Source organism: Rhinatrema bivittatum, chromosome 4 (genome assembly GCF_901001135.1).
Source record: "Rhinatrema bivittatum chromosome 4, aRhiBiv1.1, whole genome shotgun sequence".
NCBI classification, from domain to species: domain Eukaryota; kingdom Metazoa; phylum Chordata; class Amphibia; order Gymnophiona; family Rhinatrematidae; genus Rhinatrema; species Rhinatrema bivittatum.
Genome location: NC_042618.1, coordinates 134196037 through 134217399, shown reverse-complemented (window position 1 = coordinate 134217399; position 21363 = coordinate 134196037). Strand labels below are relative to the sequence as shown.

General features: G+C 42.3%; 1 protein-coding gene across 7 annotated transcripts in view; it reads left to right on the top strand.

The window, feature by feature from the left end:
- GPHN (gephyrin) overlaps nt 1-21363 on the top strand; it is a 1154395-nt gene that overhangs the window by 531111 nt on the left and 601921 nt on the right. For 4 of the 7 annotated variants that reach the window (XM_029598877.1, XM_029598878.1, XM_029598876.1 and 1 more), the window contains one exon: nt 11957-12010. The exons of the other annotated variants lie outside the window; for them this stretch is intronic. In XM_029598877.1, coding sequence (XP_029454737.1) covers nt 11957-12010 — 54 coding nt within the window. The remainder of the gene's footprint in view (nt 1-11956; nt 12011-21363) is intronic. 7 annotated transcript variants of the gene reach the window in all.

Genomic DNA, 21363 nt, shown 5'->3' with positions numbered 1-21363 from the left:
ACAAGTTGGATGGACCATTTAGTCATTATCTGCCATTGTTTACTATGCAAATTGCTTACTGTATATATATATGGTATTGCCATCTGAAGAATATTACAATTGTATTTTTTTTCTCAAATTCAGTTTAATAATTTGTTCCCTTCTTTTTCTTGGGGTGAAGAAAAGCTGTTAAATAGGTAGCTGTGATTCATTGTTCTACCTGACTACAGAGGATTAAAGATAAGACAAGCTTATTTATATGGTATAGTGAGAACAAGCTGATTGCAGCAGATATTGATGGACAGCAATGTATCATTAATCCAGTGTTTTATTTTACATTGCACTCTGGTTATAAGTGAATGAATATTTATCAGCCTCTAACTAGCACGAATCTTTCAAACTGGCAGATTTATGCAAATTTTCATCTAGTGTTTCTTTGTCAAAGTTTTTCTAGAGTTTTTGAATAGTGTTCTCACTGAGGGACACATTTATCAGGATGTGGAGCAAAATCAGAAAATTCCTGCTGTGAATGTGTTGCTTTGCCCTAAGAAAAATAATTTACCAGCCTAAACTGATGCTTAAAAGGCACTTCAATTTGGGTCAGTTGTAAAGTCAACAAATTGACTTTCCCCTCATTAAAATATAACACTATCTACCTTCAAAAGGATAAAACATTTTAAGGTCAAATTTCAGAATGCTACATGCATAAAAATCAGCATATACATCATAAGTAGTTTCTACTTGTGTACTCTGAATTTTATAAAAGTACAAAATACGCACAGAATTTTCACTTTTGCGTGAACATAAATGCATGTAAAAAAGGAGATGGTCTAGGGGCATTCCGAGTCAGAGCCAAGAGTTATGCTCATTAGTTGCTATTTTTAAAAGACATACTCATACATTTCAGACTAACTCATGTTAGTCTGAATTGTATGAGTATGACTCACTTGACAATTTTTTTATTTTATTTATTTATTTACAATAATTTTTATTCTGCATCTTTACCAAACATTTTTCTTCGAAGCAGATTACAACAATATCAAATACAGAAAATACAAAGTAATTAAACATTAAAAGGTAAAAATAACATTAAAACATCTCAATTAAAAGCGAGCCTAAAAAATATATGCCTTCAGTGCTTTCCTAAAACATCTGTAATCTGTGATTTCACACAACTCCAACAGAAGGGAATTCCAGAGCGAAGGAGGACAAAATTAAAAGCACAACATCTGGTGTCTTGCAACCAAGTTGCTTTGGCTGATGGGGTCACTAACCATAGCTGGTTCTCTGAACGCAATGCTCATATCAGGCAATATGGTTTTAAGAAGTTTATAATATACAATGGGCCTTCTTCTTGTAAAGCGTGATAAGTTTTAGTAAGGATTTTAAACCCAATTTGTGATTCCACAGGCAACCAATTTAACTCCATTAGAATAGGAGTAATATTGGTAAAGGATGACTTGCCACTTCTCTAGCTGCTGCATTCAATATAGCTGGAGTGCTTTTAGATGGGATTTCGGTAAGCAAATGTTAAGTGCATTGCAGTAGTCCAGAACAGATAAAATGAATGCTTGCATAATTGTTTTAAAATCATCTTTAGTGAGAAAGTATTTTAATTGCCATAACACTCTAAGTTTAAAATAGCCCCTTTATACTGCTCTGCGTAAATGACATTGTAAATTAAAAGCAGTATCAGAAAGCACTCCCAAGTCTCGAGTAATTTCCACTGATGCAATATTAGTATTATCAGCTGCAGAAAAAAAGGGAGTTTTAGATTTTCTATACTAGTAATCGTAAAAATTCTGTTTTAGCTACATTAAGTAATAAACCATTCTGTCTCATCCATATCCTCACCTTTTCAATGGATTGAGAGACATTTTGCAGTGTTGCTTCTAAAGAATTTATAACTGGAAATAACAATTGTAAATCATTTGCTTACATTCTAAACTCAATTCCTTCTTTAACTAGCAGGGAGCAAATGGGACACAAATATATATTAAAGAGCGCAGCTGACAGACAAGAACTCTCGTCTATTGCATCGACATCGTCTGAACCGGCACCGTCCACTTTGCGCCAGTATCGGCCACCGGCCGGTGACTGTCCGGCGTCGACGACTTCTCGGCCTTCAACTACCTCTACTCCCCCTCAGGACCGAGGGGATCGTAGAGAAAAACATCGGCATTGACACCGCAATCTTCGACCTCGCCATTGTCTGAGCCGCCATCGAAAAAACCCCGTCCAGAAAAGGCACCGACCCTTTCTGCGACCGGGTCACCGAGGCAACCCTCACTCGGACGGGTATCGGGAGCCGCTACTCCGCCTTTAACAGTGGTCCCTCCGGCTATGCCTCTGCCTCCTTCTTCCCTTCCGGAGCCGGGGCTGCTTGCTTCAGGTCTCCGTGAAGAACTGGACCGGATGGTTCAGGAGGCCATCGATAAGGCGATGCACAGACTCCAAGTTCCTCCGACACCGAAACCGGTGCCGATTGTGGAACCGACCACCGATCCGATTCCGGCAGCACTGGCACCACTGCTCTCGAAGATGGAAGCGCTTATAGCCACTTTTCCACCAATGGATCCTGGGTCACCGATGGCTCCGGTGCCCTCCCCTGCTTACTCTGTCATCGGGAGGGGAAACACCGTTCCACATTCCTCCATCGGGAGTTCTTCCGATGCCTCAACCATCGATGCTGATGCACCCATCAGCGCCACCGATCCATCCATCGATGCCCTCGATGCCTGCACCAGTGCCCTCCATGCCATCATCAGTGCCTCCAGTACTTCCCTCGATGCCTTCAGAACCTAGACAAGGACCTTCTGGAAATCCATCATCCCGCACTTCTAGAGGGGCAGGTCCTGATCCCTATGACATCTGGACCGACGATTCTTCTCAAGACACTGATGACTTGCCATCGCCACCTTCTCCTACTGAAAGCAGGAAGCATTCTCCTCCAGAGGACTTATCCTTCATAAATTTTGTGAAGGAAATGTCTGAATTGGTTCCCTTCCAATTGCAGACTGAACAAGATGACAGACATCAAATGATGGAGCTGTTACAATTCCTGGATGCTCCCAAGGAAATAACCTCCATTCCTATTCACCAGGTTCTTTTGGATCTCCTCAAAACGTACTGGGAACACCCTGGTTCTGTTGCTACAGTCAACAGAAAAGCTGATACCACTTTTTTGGTCCAGTCAGCCCCAGGATTCCAGAAACCTCAGCTGGATCACTAATCTGTGGTTGTAGAATCTGCCCAAAAAAGGGCAAAAAGATCAAAACCCCACTCTTCCTTTGCCCCAGGTAAGGAACAGAAATTCCTGGATGCCATTGGCCGGCGTGACTTCCAGGGATCGATGCTTATCTCTCGGATTGCCTCCTACCAGCTGTATATGATCCAGTACAACAGGGTCTTATTCAAGCAGATACAGGACTTTGCAGAGTCCCTGCATCAGCAATTCCAGGAACAACTTCTAACCCTGGTACACAAGGGTTTGGAGGCAGGGAAGCAGATTGTGATAAATTGCAGGAAGACCTTGTGAGACTGGAAAATTGGGCATCCAAATGGCAGATGAAATTTAATGTGGATAAGTGCAAGGTGATGCATATAGGGAAAAATAACCCATGCTATAATTCCACAATGTTGGGTTCCATATTAGGTGCTACAACCCAAGAAAGAGATCTCAGTGTTATAGTGGATAACACATTGAAATCGTCGGTTCAGTGTGTTGCGGCAGTCAAAAAAGCAAACAGAATGTTAGGAATTATTAGAAAGGGAATGGTGAATAAAACGGAAAATGTCATAATGCCTCTGTATCGCTCCATGGTGAGACTGCACCTCGAATACTGTGTACAATACTGGTCGCCGCATCTAAAACAAGATATAATGCGATGGAGAAGGTACAGAGAAGGGCTACCAAAATGATAAGAGGAATGGAACAGCTCCCCTATGAGGAAAGACTAAAGAGGTTAGGACTTCTCAGCTTGGAGAAGAGACGGCTGAGGGGGGATATGATAGAGATGTTTAAAATTATGAGAGGTCTAGAACGGGTAGATGTAAATCGGTTATTTACTCTTTCGGATAATAGAAAGACTAGGGGGCACTCCATGAAGTTAGCATGGGGCACATTTAAAATTAATCGGAGAAAGTTCTTTTTTACTCAACGCACAATTAAACTCTGGAATTTGTTGCCAGAGGATGTGGTTAGTGCAGTTAATATAGCTGTGTTTAAAAAAGGATTGGATAAGTTCTTGGAGGAGAAGTCCATTACCTGCTATTAAGTTCATTTAGAGAATAGCCATTGCCATTAGCAATGGTAACATGGAATAGACTTAGTTTTTGGGTACTTGCCAGGTTCTTATGGCCTGGATTGGCCACTGTTGGAAACAGAATGCTGGGCTTGATGGACCCTTGGTCTGACCCAGTATGGCATTTTCTTATGTTCTTAAATAAGATCTTCTTATGATATCTTTGACACCGCTTCCAGGGTATCTGCAATTGCTATTTCGGCAAGAAGATGGGCCTGGCTTACGTCTTCGGACTTGCGCCCTGAAGTACAAGACAGATTATCTGATCTGCCCTGCATAGGAGACAATCTGTTTGGGGAACAGATTCAGTGGATGGTGGCGGAACTCAAGGACCATCATGAGACCCTTCGCCAGCTCTCTCTGATGCCCTCTGAGTATTCCTCCTAACAGCCTTTCAAAGAAGTCTATCCACCACAGTCTAGGACTCATTCCACGAGACCTTTCCAAAAGGCCCAGTCTCGTCAACCTCGTAAACAAAAGCTGCAAGCAGCTCCTCAGCTGGGCCCTGCTTCTGGTTTTTGACTCCTGAATAGAGAGCAGCAGCCAGTTTCCACTGCCTCAGATACCAGTGGGAGGTTGAGTATGCCATTTCAACAACAAGTGGCACACAATCACCTCAGACCAGTGGGTCCTTACCATAATCTCTCAAGGTTATCGCCAGAACTTTCTCTCCATTCCACCGTACTCCCCACCTCTACTGGCGTGGAGAACATCCGGTCACTTACCACTCCTGGAGCAGGAGATCTCCCTCCTCCTCCAGTCCAGAGCAATAGAACCAGTAACTTACTCTCAACAAGGCCTAAGATTCTATTCCCGGTACTTTCTAATCCCCCAAAAATCGGGAGGCGTTTGTCCAATTCTGGACCTACGTGCCCTCAACAAGTACCTCCAACGAGAAAAGTTCAAGATGGTAACCTTGGGTTCCCTCCTTCCTCTTCTGCAAAGAGGAGACTGGCTCTGTTCTCTCGATATCCAAGATGCGTACACGCATATTACGATAAATCCATCTCATCGCAGGTTCCTGAGATTTCTAGTAGGCCCCAAGCACTATCAATACCGAGTGCTCCCATTCGGCCTGGCATCTACACCACGAGTCTTCACCAAGTGCCTCGTAGTAGTAGCAGCCTTCCTCAGGACTCAAGGTGTTCACGTCTATCCCTATCTAGACGATTGGTTGATCAGGGCTCCCACTCAGCAAGCTGCTCTGTTGTCCCTACGTCTTACTTTACACACTCTGACTTCCCTAGGATTTCTTGTCAACTACGCAAAATTCTGCTTAGTCCCATCTCAAACTTTATCATTCATTGGGGCAGATTTGGACACCTTGCCGGCAAAGACATTTCTGCCTCAACAGTGAGCTCTCACTCTCATCTCCCTCGCACACCAGCTACAGTCTCAGCGCCGCACGACTGCACGCCACTTCCTCATCCTACTGGGACACATGGCGTCCTCAGTACAGGTTACCCCAATGGCCCGCTTGACCATGAGAGTTATGCAGTGGACTCTAAGGTCACAATGGACTCAGTCCGTCCAACCTCTATCAACCACTGTCCACATCACCGACTCACTCCGTCAGTCTCTAGCCTGGTGGAAAAATCAGATCAATCTCCTCCAAGGCCTGCCCTTCCAGGCTCCAGACCCTCAAATAATTCTCACCACCAATGCTTCCAACCTCGGCTGGGGAGCCCATGTGGCCGATTTGTAAACACAAGGAACTTGGTCTCCAGAGGAAGCCAAACACCAAATCAATTTCCTGGAGCTTTGAGCAATCAGATATGCTCTCAGGGTATTTCAGGATCGCCTTTCCAATCAGGTCATCCTGATTCAGAAGGACAACCACGTGGCCTTGTAGTACATCAACAAACAGGGAGGGACGGGCTCCTACCTACTGTGTCAGGAAGCTGTGCAGATATGTGCGGAGGCCCTCTCCCACTCAATGTACCTCAGGGCCACCTATTTGCCGGGAGTGGACAATGTGTTGGCGGACAACCTAAGTCGCGCTTTCCATCCGCACGAGTGGTCCCTCAACCCCATAGTAGCCGACGCAGTACTCCAACGTTGGGGTCATCCTCGCATAGACCTCTTTGCGTCACCTCAAAACCGCAAGGTAGAGAACGTTTGCTCCCTCACTCGCAGCCAACACTCACAGCCAAGAGATGCGTTCTCCCTCTCATGGGCAACCGGTCTCCTATATGCATTCCCTCCACTTCCACTTCTCTCGAAGACTCTCGTGAAGTTACGTCAGGACAAAGGATGCATGATCCTGATAGCACCTCACTGGCCTCGCCAAGTGTGGTATCCATTACTTCAGGATCTCTCCATTCACAGGCACATTCCCTTGGGAACAGACCCGCTTCTGATCACTCAGAACGGCGGGTGCCTACGCCACCCCAATCTTCAATCTTTGTCCCTGATGGCCTGGATGTTGAAAGGTTAATTCTTCAGCCACTTAACCTTTCGGAGCCAGTTTCCCGGGTCCTGATTGCTTCACGGAAGCCTTCCACGAGAACGTCTTACCTATACAAATGGAACAGGTTTAAGTCATGGTGTTCTTCTCAATCCCTTGATCCCTTTACCTGTTCCACCACGAAGTTTCTAGACTGTCTCTGGCACTTGTCAGATTAAGGTCTAAAAACTTCCTCCATCAGAATGCATGTCAGTGCGGTGGCCGCCTTCCATAAAGGTGTTGGGGGATGCTCCTATTTCAGTACAACCCCTCGTAAGGGTTGTACTGAAATATGGAAGCGGTACAGAGAAGATGGAAGCGGTACAGAGAAGGGCGACCAGGAAGGTGGAGGATCTTCATCGCATGACGTACGAGGAGAGATTGAAGAATCTAAATATGTACACCCTGGAGGAAAGGAGGACCAGAGGTGATATGATACAGACTTTCAGATACTTGAAAGGTTTTAATGATCCAAAAACAACGACAAACCTTTTCCGTAGGAAAAAAATCAGCAGAACCAGGGGTCACGATTTGAGGCTCCAGGGAGGAAGATTCAGAACCAATGTCAGGAAGTATTTCTTCATGGAGAGGGTGGTGGATGCCTGGAATGCCCTTCCGGAGGAAGTGGTGAAGACCAGAACTGTGAAAGACTTCAAAGGGGCATGGGATAAACACTGTGGATCCATAAAGTCAAGAGGCCGCCAATGAAGAGTGGGTGACTCGCCAGAATGATGGCTACTGCCTGGACACAATACCCTTATTCAATAAACATACACATGCTTACTGTGACTCCAACATCGCTCTAAGCTTCAACAGCAAGAGGAAATGGAAAAAAGGATTTGCACTCACAAAGAGAGGAGTAGCTGGCTTGTTACGGTGGATACTACCCCAAACCAAATATGCCTGATACTTCACTTTCAAGGCATATACAGCATAGCTCTCTGCTTCAACGACAGGGGAGAAGAATAACTGATACTTCACACATCCAGCAGAGCTCTCTGCTTCAACGGCAAGGGAGAAGAAAAAGGGTTCACACTCACAAAGCGGGGAGTAGCTGGCTTGTTACGGCGGTTACTACCCCAAACCAAATGTGCCCGATACTTCACTTCACTTTCAATGCATATCCAGCATGGCTCTCTGCTTCAATGACAGGGGAGAAAAAAACTGATACTTCACGCATATCCAGCATAGCTCCCTGCTTCAACGGCAGGGGAGAAGAAAAAACAACCAACAAGGGCTGTACAACATAGTCTAGGTAAAACAAATAAGCATGGGTGTAGGTTGCTTATTGCGGCGGTTACTACCCCTACTACCCCTAACTAATCAAGCTAGATATTTCACTTGGATGCAGCTCCATCACTGCTCTCTACATTAATGGTGGGGGTGGAAGGGGAATAGAACAAAGAGCTAAGAGAAACAGATAAGTATGAGAGAAAAAAATGTGTGAAGCTTGCTGGGCAGACTGGATGGGCCATTCGGTCTTCTTCTGCCGTCATTTCTATATGTTTCTATGTAACATGTTTTCTGAAAGGCTTGCTTCACCTCAAGCCTCCACTACGCCCTCCGGTCCCTTCTTGGGACCTCATTCTGGTTTTGGGTCGGCTCATGAAACCACCATTCGAGCCTCTCCAATCCTGTGATCTTCGCTATCTCACATGGAAAGTGATTTTTCTTTTGGCAATCACATCTGCTCACAGAGTTAGTGAGTTACAGGCCCTAGTTACCTATCCGCCTTACACTAAACTTCTGCAGGACCGGGCAGTACTCCGCACTCACCCTAAGTTCTTACCTAAGGGAGTATTGGAGTTTCACATTAATCAATCCATTATACTACCTACCTTCTTTCCCAGGCCCCACTCCAATCCAGGAAAACAGGCTCTGCATACCCTTGACTGCAAACGGGCTCTAGCCTTCTATCTAGACCGTACAGCTGCCCACAGGAAAAGCACTCAGTTGTCTGTCTCTTTCCATTCCATCAAATTGGAGCAGCCTGTGGGTAAGCAGACTCTCTCCTCCTGGATAGCGGACTGCATATCCTTTTGCTATCAGCAAGCAGGCATTCCACTTCAAGACCGTGTTAAAGCACACTCTGTGAGGGCCATGGTGACTTCAGTAGCACACCTACGCTCGGTGCTGCTTCCTGACATTTGCAGGGCTGCTACCTGGAGTTCTCTCCATACCTTTACAGCCCATTATTGCTTAGACAAAGCTGGAAGACAAGATTCCATCTTCGGCCAGTCTGTCTTGCGCAACCTTTTTACAGCTTGATGTACCAACACACTTCCGCCTGCCCGGTAAGGTTCAGGATGCCCTCTACCAAATTCCACCCCAGTCCTTGTGCCTATTGCACATCTTGGGTTCATTTGGTGCAATTCTCGGACATCCTCAGCTCGGTACTCACCCATATGTGAGAAAGCAAATGTTGCTTACCTGTAACAGGTGTTCTCACAGGACAGCAGGATGTTAGTCCTCACGAAACCTGCCCGTCGGCCCGCGGTGTTGGGTTCGTTACGTTTTCTTATTTTATTTTTCGGCACTTCCTATAGCTATAAACAAGACTGAAGGGGGACCCCTGCTGGCTGCAGGTTTAGTGCCATGCTGGGAATGCCCAGTAGGTGCCAGTCAAAGTTCTAGAAAGTTTGACAAAAGTGTTCCGTGATTGGGCTCCATCCTGTGATGTCATCCATATGTGAGGACTAACATCCTGCTGTCCTGTGAGAACACCTGTTACAGGTAAGCAACATTTGCTAAAACATGGGTAAAGTATGCACCTTTAATGCATTGATATGCATGGTTCAATGCATTGAATATATTCGCAAATACATATGTGCTTATGTTGCAGGGTAGAGATACACAAATTTTATAACATGTGCGTATATCATACATGCATGTTATAGAAGACTATAGTAAATCTACACACAACATAGATACACACCTTTGCTGCCACACACAGTTGTTTTAAAGTTATCCTGTCTATTTTTTAAAATAGTTTGCTACATAATTTGGGGTTTGGAGTTTATGAAGAAAACTTGTGTTTGCTCCCCAGCAACACTCCAACTGAAAACTGAGCCTTTCTATGAGCTGCCTGCCTCCACTGACATTTTCTAAAACTTTTCTAGGGAATGTAGTTGTGGGATTATAAGAGTACTGCAGATGCCACATACTTTGAAAAAGAAATTACTGGGAAGCTAATTTTTAAGTTATTTTCCCTTTGAGAGTGTGAGACAGTGCCATATTTTATTTTTGTACTGCCATGCCTGGTGCAGGTAGGGGTGTATTTTAAATCTGCCAATTTGAGTTAGCCTCTTTAAAACTGAATCAAGATTTTAAAAGACTTACCTCTTGTGTATAAAGGACCTGTACTGATATCACCCTAGTACCTAATACACAAATATTAGTAGGGTAGAGCAGTATTACTATATAGTATCTGAAGTGATATATTAAAAGAAAAGGGCTGTATGCTGTAGAGGAAAGCATATTTATTTATTTATTTTAAACCAAGGACCTAGGCAGCTTACAAATCAACATTCATAATTCGAACAATATAAAATAGACAAAAACACTGACTACAAAATCAGTAATCAAACCTAGACAACTGCAGCTGTCCTCTGCTGATAGGAAAACAGACTAAGGAAAAGGCCATTTGGAACAAGAAAGTCTAGGCCAGTTTCCTAAAACTTTTGTGACAATCCATCAGGCGGAGTTCCTGGGACAAAGTGTTCCACTTCACCAGTGCGGCAAACGAAAATGCTCATTCCCTTGTTTCCACTAGTCTTGCCCTCCTTACAGAGGGGACATCCAAAAATGTAGAAAGCATGTCAAAAATAGCCATAGGCTGTAAATTTCCAAATTTTTAAGGACATAATCATCCCAAGGAAGACGGTAAATGACAGATGATATTGTCATTGACTCGTCAGTGCAAACTTGATTTTCCAGGCATTTATATTAAGAATGCAATAAAATAACTTTGTATTATATTAGTACCATATTAACACTTGCATGTGGATTACTGGGGTACAATGTACCAATTACATGACACTCTTCAAGGTTGTAATATACATTCATTAATATGTAGGGGTGTGCATGGCCAAAATTTTTATTGTCGTTCATTTCCTTCATTTTCAGGCTGCTTTTGGCCTGAATTTGTTTTTTTTTTGTGGGGGGATTCATTTAATTTTGTTTTTAATTGTTTCAGAAAATAGTGCTCACTGTTTGTAAATAGAATGCACTTTTTTTCCAAAATGAATAAAGGTTACATTTTTTCAGGGCTGATTTTGATAATTTAGGATTTAATGAAATGAAAATAACTATTTTCAGTTCAAATTGCCATGTCCTGTTAAATGAATGCACATCCCAATTAGGTACTCCGTGGCTACAGTGTCAATGTGGATTTGGGTTTAGTTTAGTTCAGTGTTCCCAACCCTCTCCTATAGGCACACTTAACTAGTCAGGTTTTCAGGATATGTATAATGAATATGCACAAGATAGAGTGGGTATATGTTGGAGATCCAGGGTATGCAAATCTATCTCCTGCTTATTCATTGTGGCAATCCTGGACATCCAACTGTTTAGATGTGCCTCCAGGAGAGGTTTGGAAAACACTGATTTTAGTTTATTTAATATACTGCAGTTCTTTTGAAAAATCAAAGCAGTGTACAAAACTACAGTATATAATATGACCTAATGAGGTACTTTTCAAAAGATTTACGAATGTAAGTAGGCTTTTGAAAATTGCTACTTTTACACACATAACTCCTTTGAAAATTCACTCCATAGGGCTGAATTTTCAAAAGGTTTTACATATTTAAACGGGCCTTTGAAAGGTTCTACGATTATATGCTACTTTTATGCATGTAACTCCTTTGAAAATTCAATAAGTGAGAAATAAATGAACATGAAAATAAAATTGGATGATGACTTCTTCTGTAGTGGACATTTCAGTTCATTCTTAGTTATTACATAGATTTCACAGATGTACTATTAATGTGCTGGATGAGCCAAATAACTTTACAATATTTAGTGCTCATCAATGTTTTTTCCTGATAGGAAAAAAAAGGCCTTTTTTAAATTGATTTTTTAGTGTTAGTAGACTGGTGCCTTTTATTTAATCAGGATTTTGCATATATGTTTACTGCAGATTTTGGTATCTTTATAGCGTAGACATGAGATTTTGATTACTGCACTAACCAGGCTGGCCTTTCATTTCTTTTAAACTTTTTTCCCCTAGGGCAGAGCTAGAAAGGCCAACAAATCTGGATTCGCATCAAGTCCAGCAGTCCTGGTTTGTTTGTTTTTTTTCTCACTGCCTTACTGATATTTTTATAAAAGCATGAATAATTTTGCTAAAAAAGTTATTGGTTGAAATAGAATTTCATTTCACAAAAATGTAAAATTGATCCCTTTTACTTTCTTGCAAATATCCTCTTATTGCTACCGCTTTCTACATTATACAATAGTGGCATCAGTTTGTTTAGCAGTGAGACAGTCCTAGCCTTGACCCATTTTGTACGAGATACATTCTGCTTGTTTTGGCTATTGATCTTGCTTGGTATGATGGCTCAATGTACCAGGTCATTCTGATGCCTTCAGTAACACTCTGTCCCCCAGAGAACAGTCTGGAGCAACCTCCATCATGGATGTTCTAGTATTGAAGGCTCACTACTAGTAGGCAGTGTATATTTTGCATCAAAACTACATTTCATCAGCTTTAATGCTTGGTATCTAATTTATCATGGAGTTTTTCCATAGACACAGAATGGGACCAAAGCCTTGATATATCACCCACTTGGTAGAGTTATCTAGCTAGTGTAGATTTAATTATCTAATTCATAAAAGAGCTATTTGAGCCATTTTCATTTCATCATAATGCTGGCTGGAAATTTGCAAGTGACTGTCCTTAAAGCAAGGAAACTGCAGGAGGCATCTTTGGCAAAGCAGCAGTTCATCCTTGCCAAGAAAGTTGTTAGAATATATTTACTAACTCCAGAAAAAGTACTGCCTATATCTTTCTTTTGTTTTCATTTCTGTATTTTTGTTGTAGAGCATTTGTGTTTTCCTGATCAGATCCACTAGTTATGATAGAGCAAGTGCACAAGAACCAGTAAAATTTAAGGATTGCATATAGGATTTTTTATCACTGAATAGAAAGCTGGCATCCATGCTTCAGTATGTTTGCCATGCAGATAAATAAACCTACTTGTCCTCTGTCTCCTGAAATAAATTCCATAACACTATTGTAAAAGAGGTGACCTGTATATGTATCTCAAATCTTGCTGGAGTCTCCTGTGATCTGTAATTTGCAAACGTTTTTGGAGCATTAAGTCTGTCTTATCTGTAATTCTTTATCCTAATTCCTGACAAGCCTCCAGCAGAGCCCTGAAAATCCTTGGTGGATATATCTCTTTTCCTATAGAGCTCATTTTCAAAAAGAAGAAGGTTTATCATTGCTGACTAAAACTGCTAACAGAAGACAATGATTACCGCACCAAGGAAGTAGGGGAATAGAAATCATTAATTGCATTAAGAAGCAAAACTGAGCAATTAAACTTCTGCTGTGAATTTTTAAGCATGAGGAAGAAGCATTATCTTAATTAGTAATTTCACTAGTAAAAAAAAAAAACCAATTTGAAACATTTAACATGTGCAGAAGACATGTTAAAACTCCAATTGCATGGCACTTAGACCCACACTAGATTTTGGGCCGGGTTTTCAAAAGGCCCGGCGACACGGCCAGGATGCGTGTATGTCCCGGGGCTTTACAAAAGGGGCGGTACGAGGGTGGGGCCAGAGTCTTCTGACAAAGCAGCCATTTGCCGCTGTGTTGGAGGATCGCTTGCCAGCAGCCTGCTGGCGCGTGCAACTTGAGCCTGCCCAGAGGCAGGCGCAAAAGGTAAGACAAAGGACGGGGGGGGGGGGGGGTTTAGAGTAGGGCTAGGGGCAGGAAAGGTTAAGTAAAGGAGTGGGAAGGGAAGGTTAGGGGGAAGGGAAGATCCAGGCCGCTCCAATTTCGCAAGGTGCACAATTGTGCACCCCATTGCACACGCCAACCCCGGATTTTATAACATGCGTGCGCCTGTGCGCGCATATTATAAAATCAAGCGTACATGTGCACGTGCCGGGTAGCACGTGCACATGTAGGCCGCGCGCGCTTCTTTTAAAATCTACCCCTTTATTTTTATCTTAGACAGCTGAACAGGTCAGAAGTTTTCAGTAATATTGTACCTTTTTTTGTATCGGATGAATTTTAAGTCATTCACACACCAAAGCTGGGAGATATGCTCGTATATCAGCCTAGCGGGCATCACGCGGATTTTAAGAAGCAACCGGGTACGCGCATATCTCCCAGTACACTGATAAAAATTTTTACATGAAAGGGGCTGGACATGAGTGTGGTATGGGTGGGGCATGGGCGTTCCAGGAAATGTGAATGAAACCAGCAAGTAAGTATTTATGCACACCAGTGCACGCCGGGGTTCCTATCTGCGTAACTTTACTTCTGCTACGGATGGCGTGCAAGTCATGAAACAAAAAAAGCTAGACTAGTCGGTGTTTTAAGGGTCAGGTAATAGAGTAAAAGGGAGGCAAGTTAGTTAAGGGGCTTAGGAAGTCCTCTCCTTTACTGGAGTGAACTGGGAACAAACTGGGGAAACAGGTAATTGTGTCAGTGCGTGTATCTACTAAAATCCTCCCACACTTGTGCAATTGAGATGACATTTGCATGGAGATGCACGCGTCAGTATAAAATTGTGCGTAAATGTACACATGTATAGCCGATTTTATACAATGTGCACACATACGTGCGTATGGTATAAAATCGCTGTGTCCATGTGCGCAAACTGGCAAACGCACATGCATGTGCTCCCGCACGCAGGTCTTAAAATTCACCCGCATATGAGCTTAGTTAAACTCCCAGCACAAGCAAGGATAGTTCAGGCTGCCATATAGTGGGAGTCCTAATATGTTCCGTGCTTATTGAGATACTATTTATTTATTTATTTAGATTTATATTCCACTTTTCACGCTATTTAAAGATTACACATTTTTGTGACCTCATATGATTACTATAAACATCAGTCTTTACTATTAGAAATGCCTGTTACCAGAAATCCTGAACACTTGTTAAAATATCCAGCAATGCTGCTAGTGTATAAATCAATAGGCTTTCTCATTAATGCATCTGTGACTGCAACTGTCCAGAAAATGCAGTAGTATTAGTCCTATACATGTAAGGTCAAACTGCTTATTAAGATTTGAACTTTCCATTGTTTTCTGTGGCAGAGTTTCTGCAAAGTTAGTAACTGCATTGCCTGCTAGGGCTGACTTTTAGTCAAGGTCATTTTTCTTGTGAAGTTAAAGAATGAGCTTGAATATCATTGACGAGCTGCCGGTGATACAGTCATTGTTTATGGAACACTTCGGGTGTTTTACTGCTTTGAAGCTTCTAACTAATGCAATCTTCAAAGTGTCACTTTATTCAAGGGCAGAAAATGTGATCTTTTAATACATACATTATTTTGAGTGCCTGATTTTTGAATAGCTGAGAAAGTGTTTTAGCATTTAAAAATAAACAAACTTTTTTTTTGTAGGTGTGGTCCAGCAGAAAGGCAGACTATCTTCTCTGCAAGCTATCTTAAATTTTATTCTAGCTAGTACTGGTAACCCATGGAAAACTTGCAACTAGGGGTGATGCTTTCCCTACGTTATTTATACAATATAATCATTGCTGCTGAATTTTGTATTTACTGCAATTTCTTCATCAGTCTCAAAGGGAGACTGATGAAGCATGCATTGCAATAATCTAACTGAGAGATCATGAGGGAAGAGAAATCATGAGTTAAGAAGAGGATACTTTTTTCAGTATGGATATGCCAGTCTGTGATTTATAATGCACTCAGACTTTGACATCTAAAGCTCGGTTCATATTTCATTCATGTATTCTTGAACAAATTGTCTGCTTAAGGGAATTTTGTGGATTCTACAGAGTGCGAGAGAAGCATATCACAGAGTTGAAATACCCATGATATTAACCTTAACATTTAAGGCTCTGAACAGTAGAGGCCTTCCATATTTAAGAGATGGATTATCCTGGTATAGTTTGCTGATTGTCCTGGTATAGTTTGCTGATTGTCCTGGTATAGTTTGCTGAGGTCAAGTAAAGAAATTTACCTCTATAAAGCATGCGAAAATTAGTTCCTGAGCTTTCTCTTGTGCTGTTTCTAGCCTTTGGAAAACACTCCCTTAGGAAATGAGGCTTGAAAAGAATTATTCCTCTTTATCAAGTTCATTCATCAAAATGTGTTAGGCCGTTATCACGGGCGTTAGGACCCTAACACCTGCAATAACGCCATAACACGTGTAATTTTCGATGTGAATGCACATTTTTGAATTTTAGTCAAAGGGGAGGAGTTTGGGCAGGGTTTATGAAAATGGGAGGCATTAATGCTGCATGCGATAGCGTAATGCAAGTTATTGCACGTTTTTAACACCAGAAATAGCTACACCTTTTTTCCTGGCTGGGCAGGGAGAGGGAGAGTGGAGTGGAGTGGGGAGAGAGAGCCTCTGGGGTATGACACATTTATTTATTTTATTTATTTATTTATTAAGGCTTTTTATATACCGACTTTCTTGATACAAATCAAATCAATTCGGTTTACAATGAACTAAGCAGAATATACAATTAACCAATCAACAAGAGATACGGAGCATACAGTTACATTATAACAAGGAAGCCTTAACTTGGAGTAGGAAAATAAAGAAGGGGTGAACGGAGCAATAAATATATAAATAAAATGAAATAAAATAGAATAAATACTATATACAGAAGAGGGGGCAAGGGGCCAACCTCTCTTTACTGGATATTATGCATGAAAAATTTGGAGAGTTTTGTTTACAGAGATGTGTGGTGTACAATTCTAGATCAGGCAATGGAGTTTGTAGTGGGGAAGGCTTGGCTGAACAGCCATGTCTTTAGTTTCTTTTTAAAAGTTGTTAGACAAGTCTCCAGTCTGAGGTCCGGAGGCATGGCGTTCCACATGGAAGGGCCTGCGGTAGAAAAAGACCGGTCTCTGAGGTTTGCGTGGTGCACTAATTTGATTGTAGGAACGTGTAAAGATCCCTTGTAAGCGTCCCTTAAAGGCCTGGCTGTCGAGTGCAGTCTGAGAGGATGAGACAGGTCAAGCGGGGTTTGATGGTGGATATTTTTATGAATGATTGTGAGAGATTTATGGAGGATCCGGAAATTTACTGGGAGCCAGTGGAGATCTTTTAGAATAGGAGAAATATGCTCTCTCCGATTGGTATTTGTCAAAATCCTTGCCGCTGCACATATTAGGTAACTGTTTATACTACTATAGGAGGGTTAGCTGGTAACTCGAGGTGAGGTTTTGGTGGTGGTCTAGGGTTTTGGGGCCAATTTTATATGTTCAGTGAGACGTACAAACAGCACAGTACACATCAGTGAAGATTTGAAGTGATTTTGAGTGAGGAAAGGCACACAAAGATGAGATTTATACAATGTTCTCTCACCCCAGCTTGATAGTACATTACCTCGAGTAACTAGATGACCCTCCTATAGTAATATAAATAGTTGACTTATATGAGAGCCTTATAAAGAATGAATCTCTCTCTCTCTCTCCCGCCACCTCCCCCTCCCCCCACCACCACCACCAGGGGCACAACCCAAAAATAAGAAAATGCCTACCTGAGCACTTCGCAGCTTGTGAAGTGAAAATATTGCGGGAGCGATAAAATACCTATGTGAAGCGCTAAAATAGCGCATGGTGCAGTAACTAAAAAATTATCCTAACCACACCTTTTTTCCTTATTCTGGGTGTTATTCATGCAAAATTTATAGCATTTTGATGAATCTAGACCTTAGGGCCTGAAAATATGGCTTTTATAAATGCTGATCTTTTGGTCAAATACCATTTGACTTTTCTGCTAGTAGGTTTTATATAATGCATTTTCTGTTTATGTTGTGGGATGCTATACTGCTGTTATATATTGTGTATGATTTTGTAGACCTTTTATTTCTATTGGCTTTTAATATCCAGCCTTTATATTCCTTATAGATTGCCCAGAGCAGCAAAACTATTTATTGCCATTGTTTTGTGATTATTTTTATCTTAATGTTTTCGCTTTATATTTAGAGAGGCTAATTGTATAACTCCCTGTATAGCAGTAAAGTTTGTACGATCAGCACACAAACTTTAGGAAGATCTTCAGTGCAAACTTATTTACATAAGTTCACTTTGAAAATCCTACTCTAGTTGGCCAAGTACATGTGGAATTGTCCACGCACAAAGTTGTACCTGCTGCAAGCATGTTATAACTTCCATGTAGTAATTTACTTGCACTTTCGAAAATACAAAAGTATGCATGTAAGTCGTATCCCCACCCAGTTCTGCCCTCCAGAACACCTACTTTAAATGCATGTAAAATTAGCATGGAACAGTGTTATGCATTAGAGATGTGAATCGGAACCAGAATCGGTTCGGATTTCAGTTCCGATTCACATCTCTATTATGCATGTACTTTTACATGCACCGGCCCCTGATTGATTTTCAAAATGCCACTTAGTAAATAAAATAAGGGGCGGATTTTAAAAGCTCTATGTGCGTAAATCCAGTGGATTTACATGCACTGGGCCTATTTTATAAAGGCCCAGCGACACGCGTCTAAGGCCCAGGGCTTGCAAAAAGGGGCGGTCCGGGGGCGGAGCAGTCTGGGGGCAGGGGCGGGGCCAGAGGCCTCCGACACAGCGGCCATTTGCTCCTGTGTAGGAGGATCTCGTGCCGGCAGCCTGCTGGCACGCGCAACCTGCACCTGCCTCCTCATTGGTTTAATTGTAAATGTTCAGAAGTAGTAACCTGATGAATATTCTTTCATTGGCCAAAATGTTGGATTTTTGCTATGGAACTATAAGAGAGGACTTTGATTTGCTGTACTGTGAAGGAAAGTGCTTGCTTTTGTATCTTTGCTGTGATCACAAATGATCCAGCTGCTTGTTTATCAAGGTGGTTTTCCAACTAGAAAAGACCCTGGTACTAAAGCTAGTTGTACCCTTAGACACACTGTATAAAACTGGCATATGTGAATGTAATGTTTGAATCAGTGTTAACAGACAGAAACGAAGGCTTACCATCATGTATTATTTTATATAGAATAACAGTGTATTCTGTAATTAGAGTGACCCTATAGGTCTTTGTCCAAGTGGACAAGCTGGGCCAGTCTTAGTTTTAACCCATTGTATGCACTGAGATGCAGTTCTGATTACCTAATTGATATTCCTACGAAAAGCAGGACTTACATCTTCATGCATAAACTGAGGTAAATCCAGGACTTCAGATTGTCATCTTGCATATGAAGCTATAGGAGAAAGGTGGCCAACTCTTGTCCTCAAGAGCCACACACAGGCCTGGTTTTCAGGATATCCACAATGAATATGCATGAGATATGCTTGCATACAGTGGAGACAGTGCATGCAAATCTAGCTCATGCATGTTCATTGTGGATATCCTGAATATCTGGCCTGTTTGAGGCTCTTGAGAGCTGGAGCTGGCCAACCTTGTTATCACGAATACAAAATGGGAGCATGGTGGATTGTTCCCCTGAAAGTGCCAGAAAGGATTGAGAATAATCCCACAGTGCTTTTGGAAACACTTTTTAATTGCATATTTTTTTCTGTATGAATATTTTTCCTAACTAAGGCTTTTAGGAAATTAAAGTTTTTGGCAAGAGATGTTGCATTTCATATTTATGCAAACTGACTTTCTATTTCATGCATGTTTTGTGTTCTCCTTTTGCCTTATTCTTAAGAGCTCCACAGCCTCAAACATCAGTTCAATAACATGGTTCAACCCCAAATGCCCTCTCAGACTACATAGAATTCACAGGTCCTGCCTTTTATGCTTTTTAAAAAGTGAATTTTAAAAGCCTGACTCATGCATTAATTAGGGGATGCGTGAATATGTTGGGCTCACGTGCACCGAGCAGATTTTAAAAGCCACTCTGATACATGTGTAAATGCCACAGCGCGCACATCTTGAATTTTTTCCAAAAGGGGTGGGGAATGGGCATGTTCTGGGCAGGACATGGGCATTTTGGAGCATAAAGCTGAGATGTATGCGTAAATTCTTGCATGATCCAGTGCGCACCGAGCACCCCTGCTGCATAACTTTACTTCTGCTATGGATGCCATGTAATTTATAAAATAAATAGGCAGCTCGATAGGGTTTTAAGGTTCAGGGATAACTGGGGTGCATGAAGGCTATCAAACCGTGGGGGGGTTGGAGGACCTATCTCTTAACTTGGGCGAACTGGGGCTGAACTGATAAAACTGGAAATGGCATCAGCATGTGCCCCATTTAAAATCCCCTCGATTTAAGCAGTAGAAGCGGCATTTGTGCACACTTGCGAGTGCCCACTTAAAATATGGCACACTTGCATGCAGCCAGTATTTTATAACATGAACACAAGTAGCCTAGTGGTTAGAGCAGTGCGCTACGACCCAGAGAAACCAGGGTTCAAATCCCACAGTCGCTCCTTGTGTCCTTGGGCAAGTTACTTTACCCTTTGTTGCCTCAGGTACAAAATTAGGGGTACATTTTAAAAAACAGCGCGCGCATACTTTTGTTCGCACAACCGGCACGAACAAAAGTACGCAGGATTTTAAAAGATATGTGCGTAGCCGCGCGTATCTTTTAAAATCCGGGGTCGGCACGCGCAAGGCTGCGCAAAATCGGCAGCCTGCGCGCGCCGAGCCGCGCAGCCTGCCTCCATTCCCTCTGAGGCCGCTCCGAAATCGGAGCTGGCAGGTGTAACTTGTGCGCGCCGGCTGGCCAGGCCCTGACACAGGCTGCTGTGTCGGGGCACTCGACCACGCCCCCAGACCGCCCATTTTAGCAAGCCCCGGGACTTACACGCGTCCCGGGGCTTTGTGCGCGCTGGCGGCCTACGCAAAATAGGCACGCCGGCGCACGAGTGCCCTGCGCGCGTAAATCCAACAGGATTTACGCGTGCAGGGCTTTTAAAATCTACCCCTTAGATTCTAAGCCCTGTGGGGATAGGGAAATACCTATAGCACTGAATGTAATCCGCCTTGATGTACACTTTGAAGTGCCGAAAAGCAGAATATAAAAAAATCTAAATAAATAATTAAATAAGTTATAAAATAGCTAGGTCCCTGGGTGCGGGACGTGCCAGTTTGAAAGCTACCATCCCAGTGTCTTACTGCTATAGTTGTATACAGTTGTTCTGTTTCAACACTTTGCATCCATGGCTAACAAATTTAACATTTTAAATTGTTGAACTGCTGCTTTGTTAGCTTGCATGTACTGTATACCTATTTGCCAAATGCAAGCCTTTCATAAAGGCTTTTTCAAGACAAAATGGAAAAAATGTTATTTCCTAGCATTTTATAGTTTACTTCTGCAGTTCTTTTAAGTGCCATTTCCAGGCTTGTTCCCAGAGGCTTGTATATAGCTCTAATTAGTATGTGTAAATTAGCCATGTGCTGGATTTCTCTGCTGAAGCCTCTTGAGGCAAGTTTAGCACAAAGCTTCATTGTAGAAGCTGACTAGGGAAAATCAAGAGGCAGTTCTGGATACTTTTTTAACTAGGGCATGCATCAGTGAT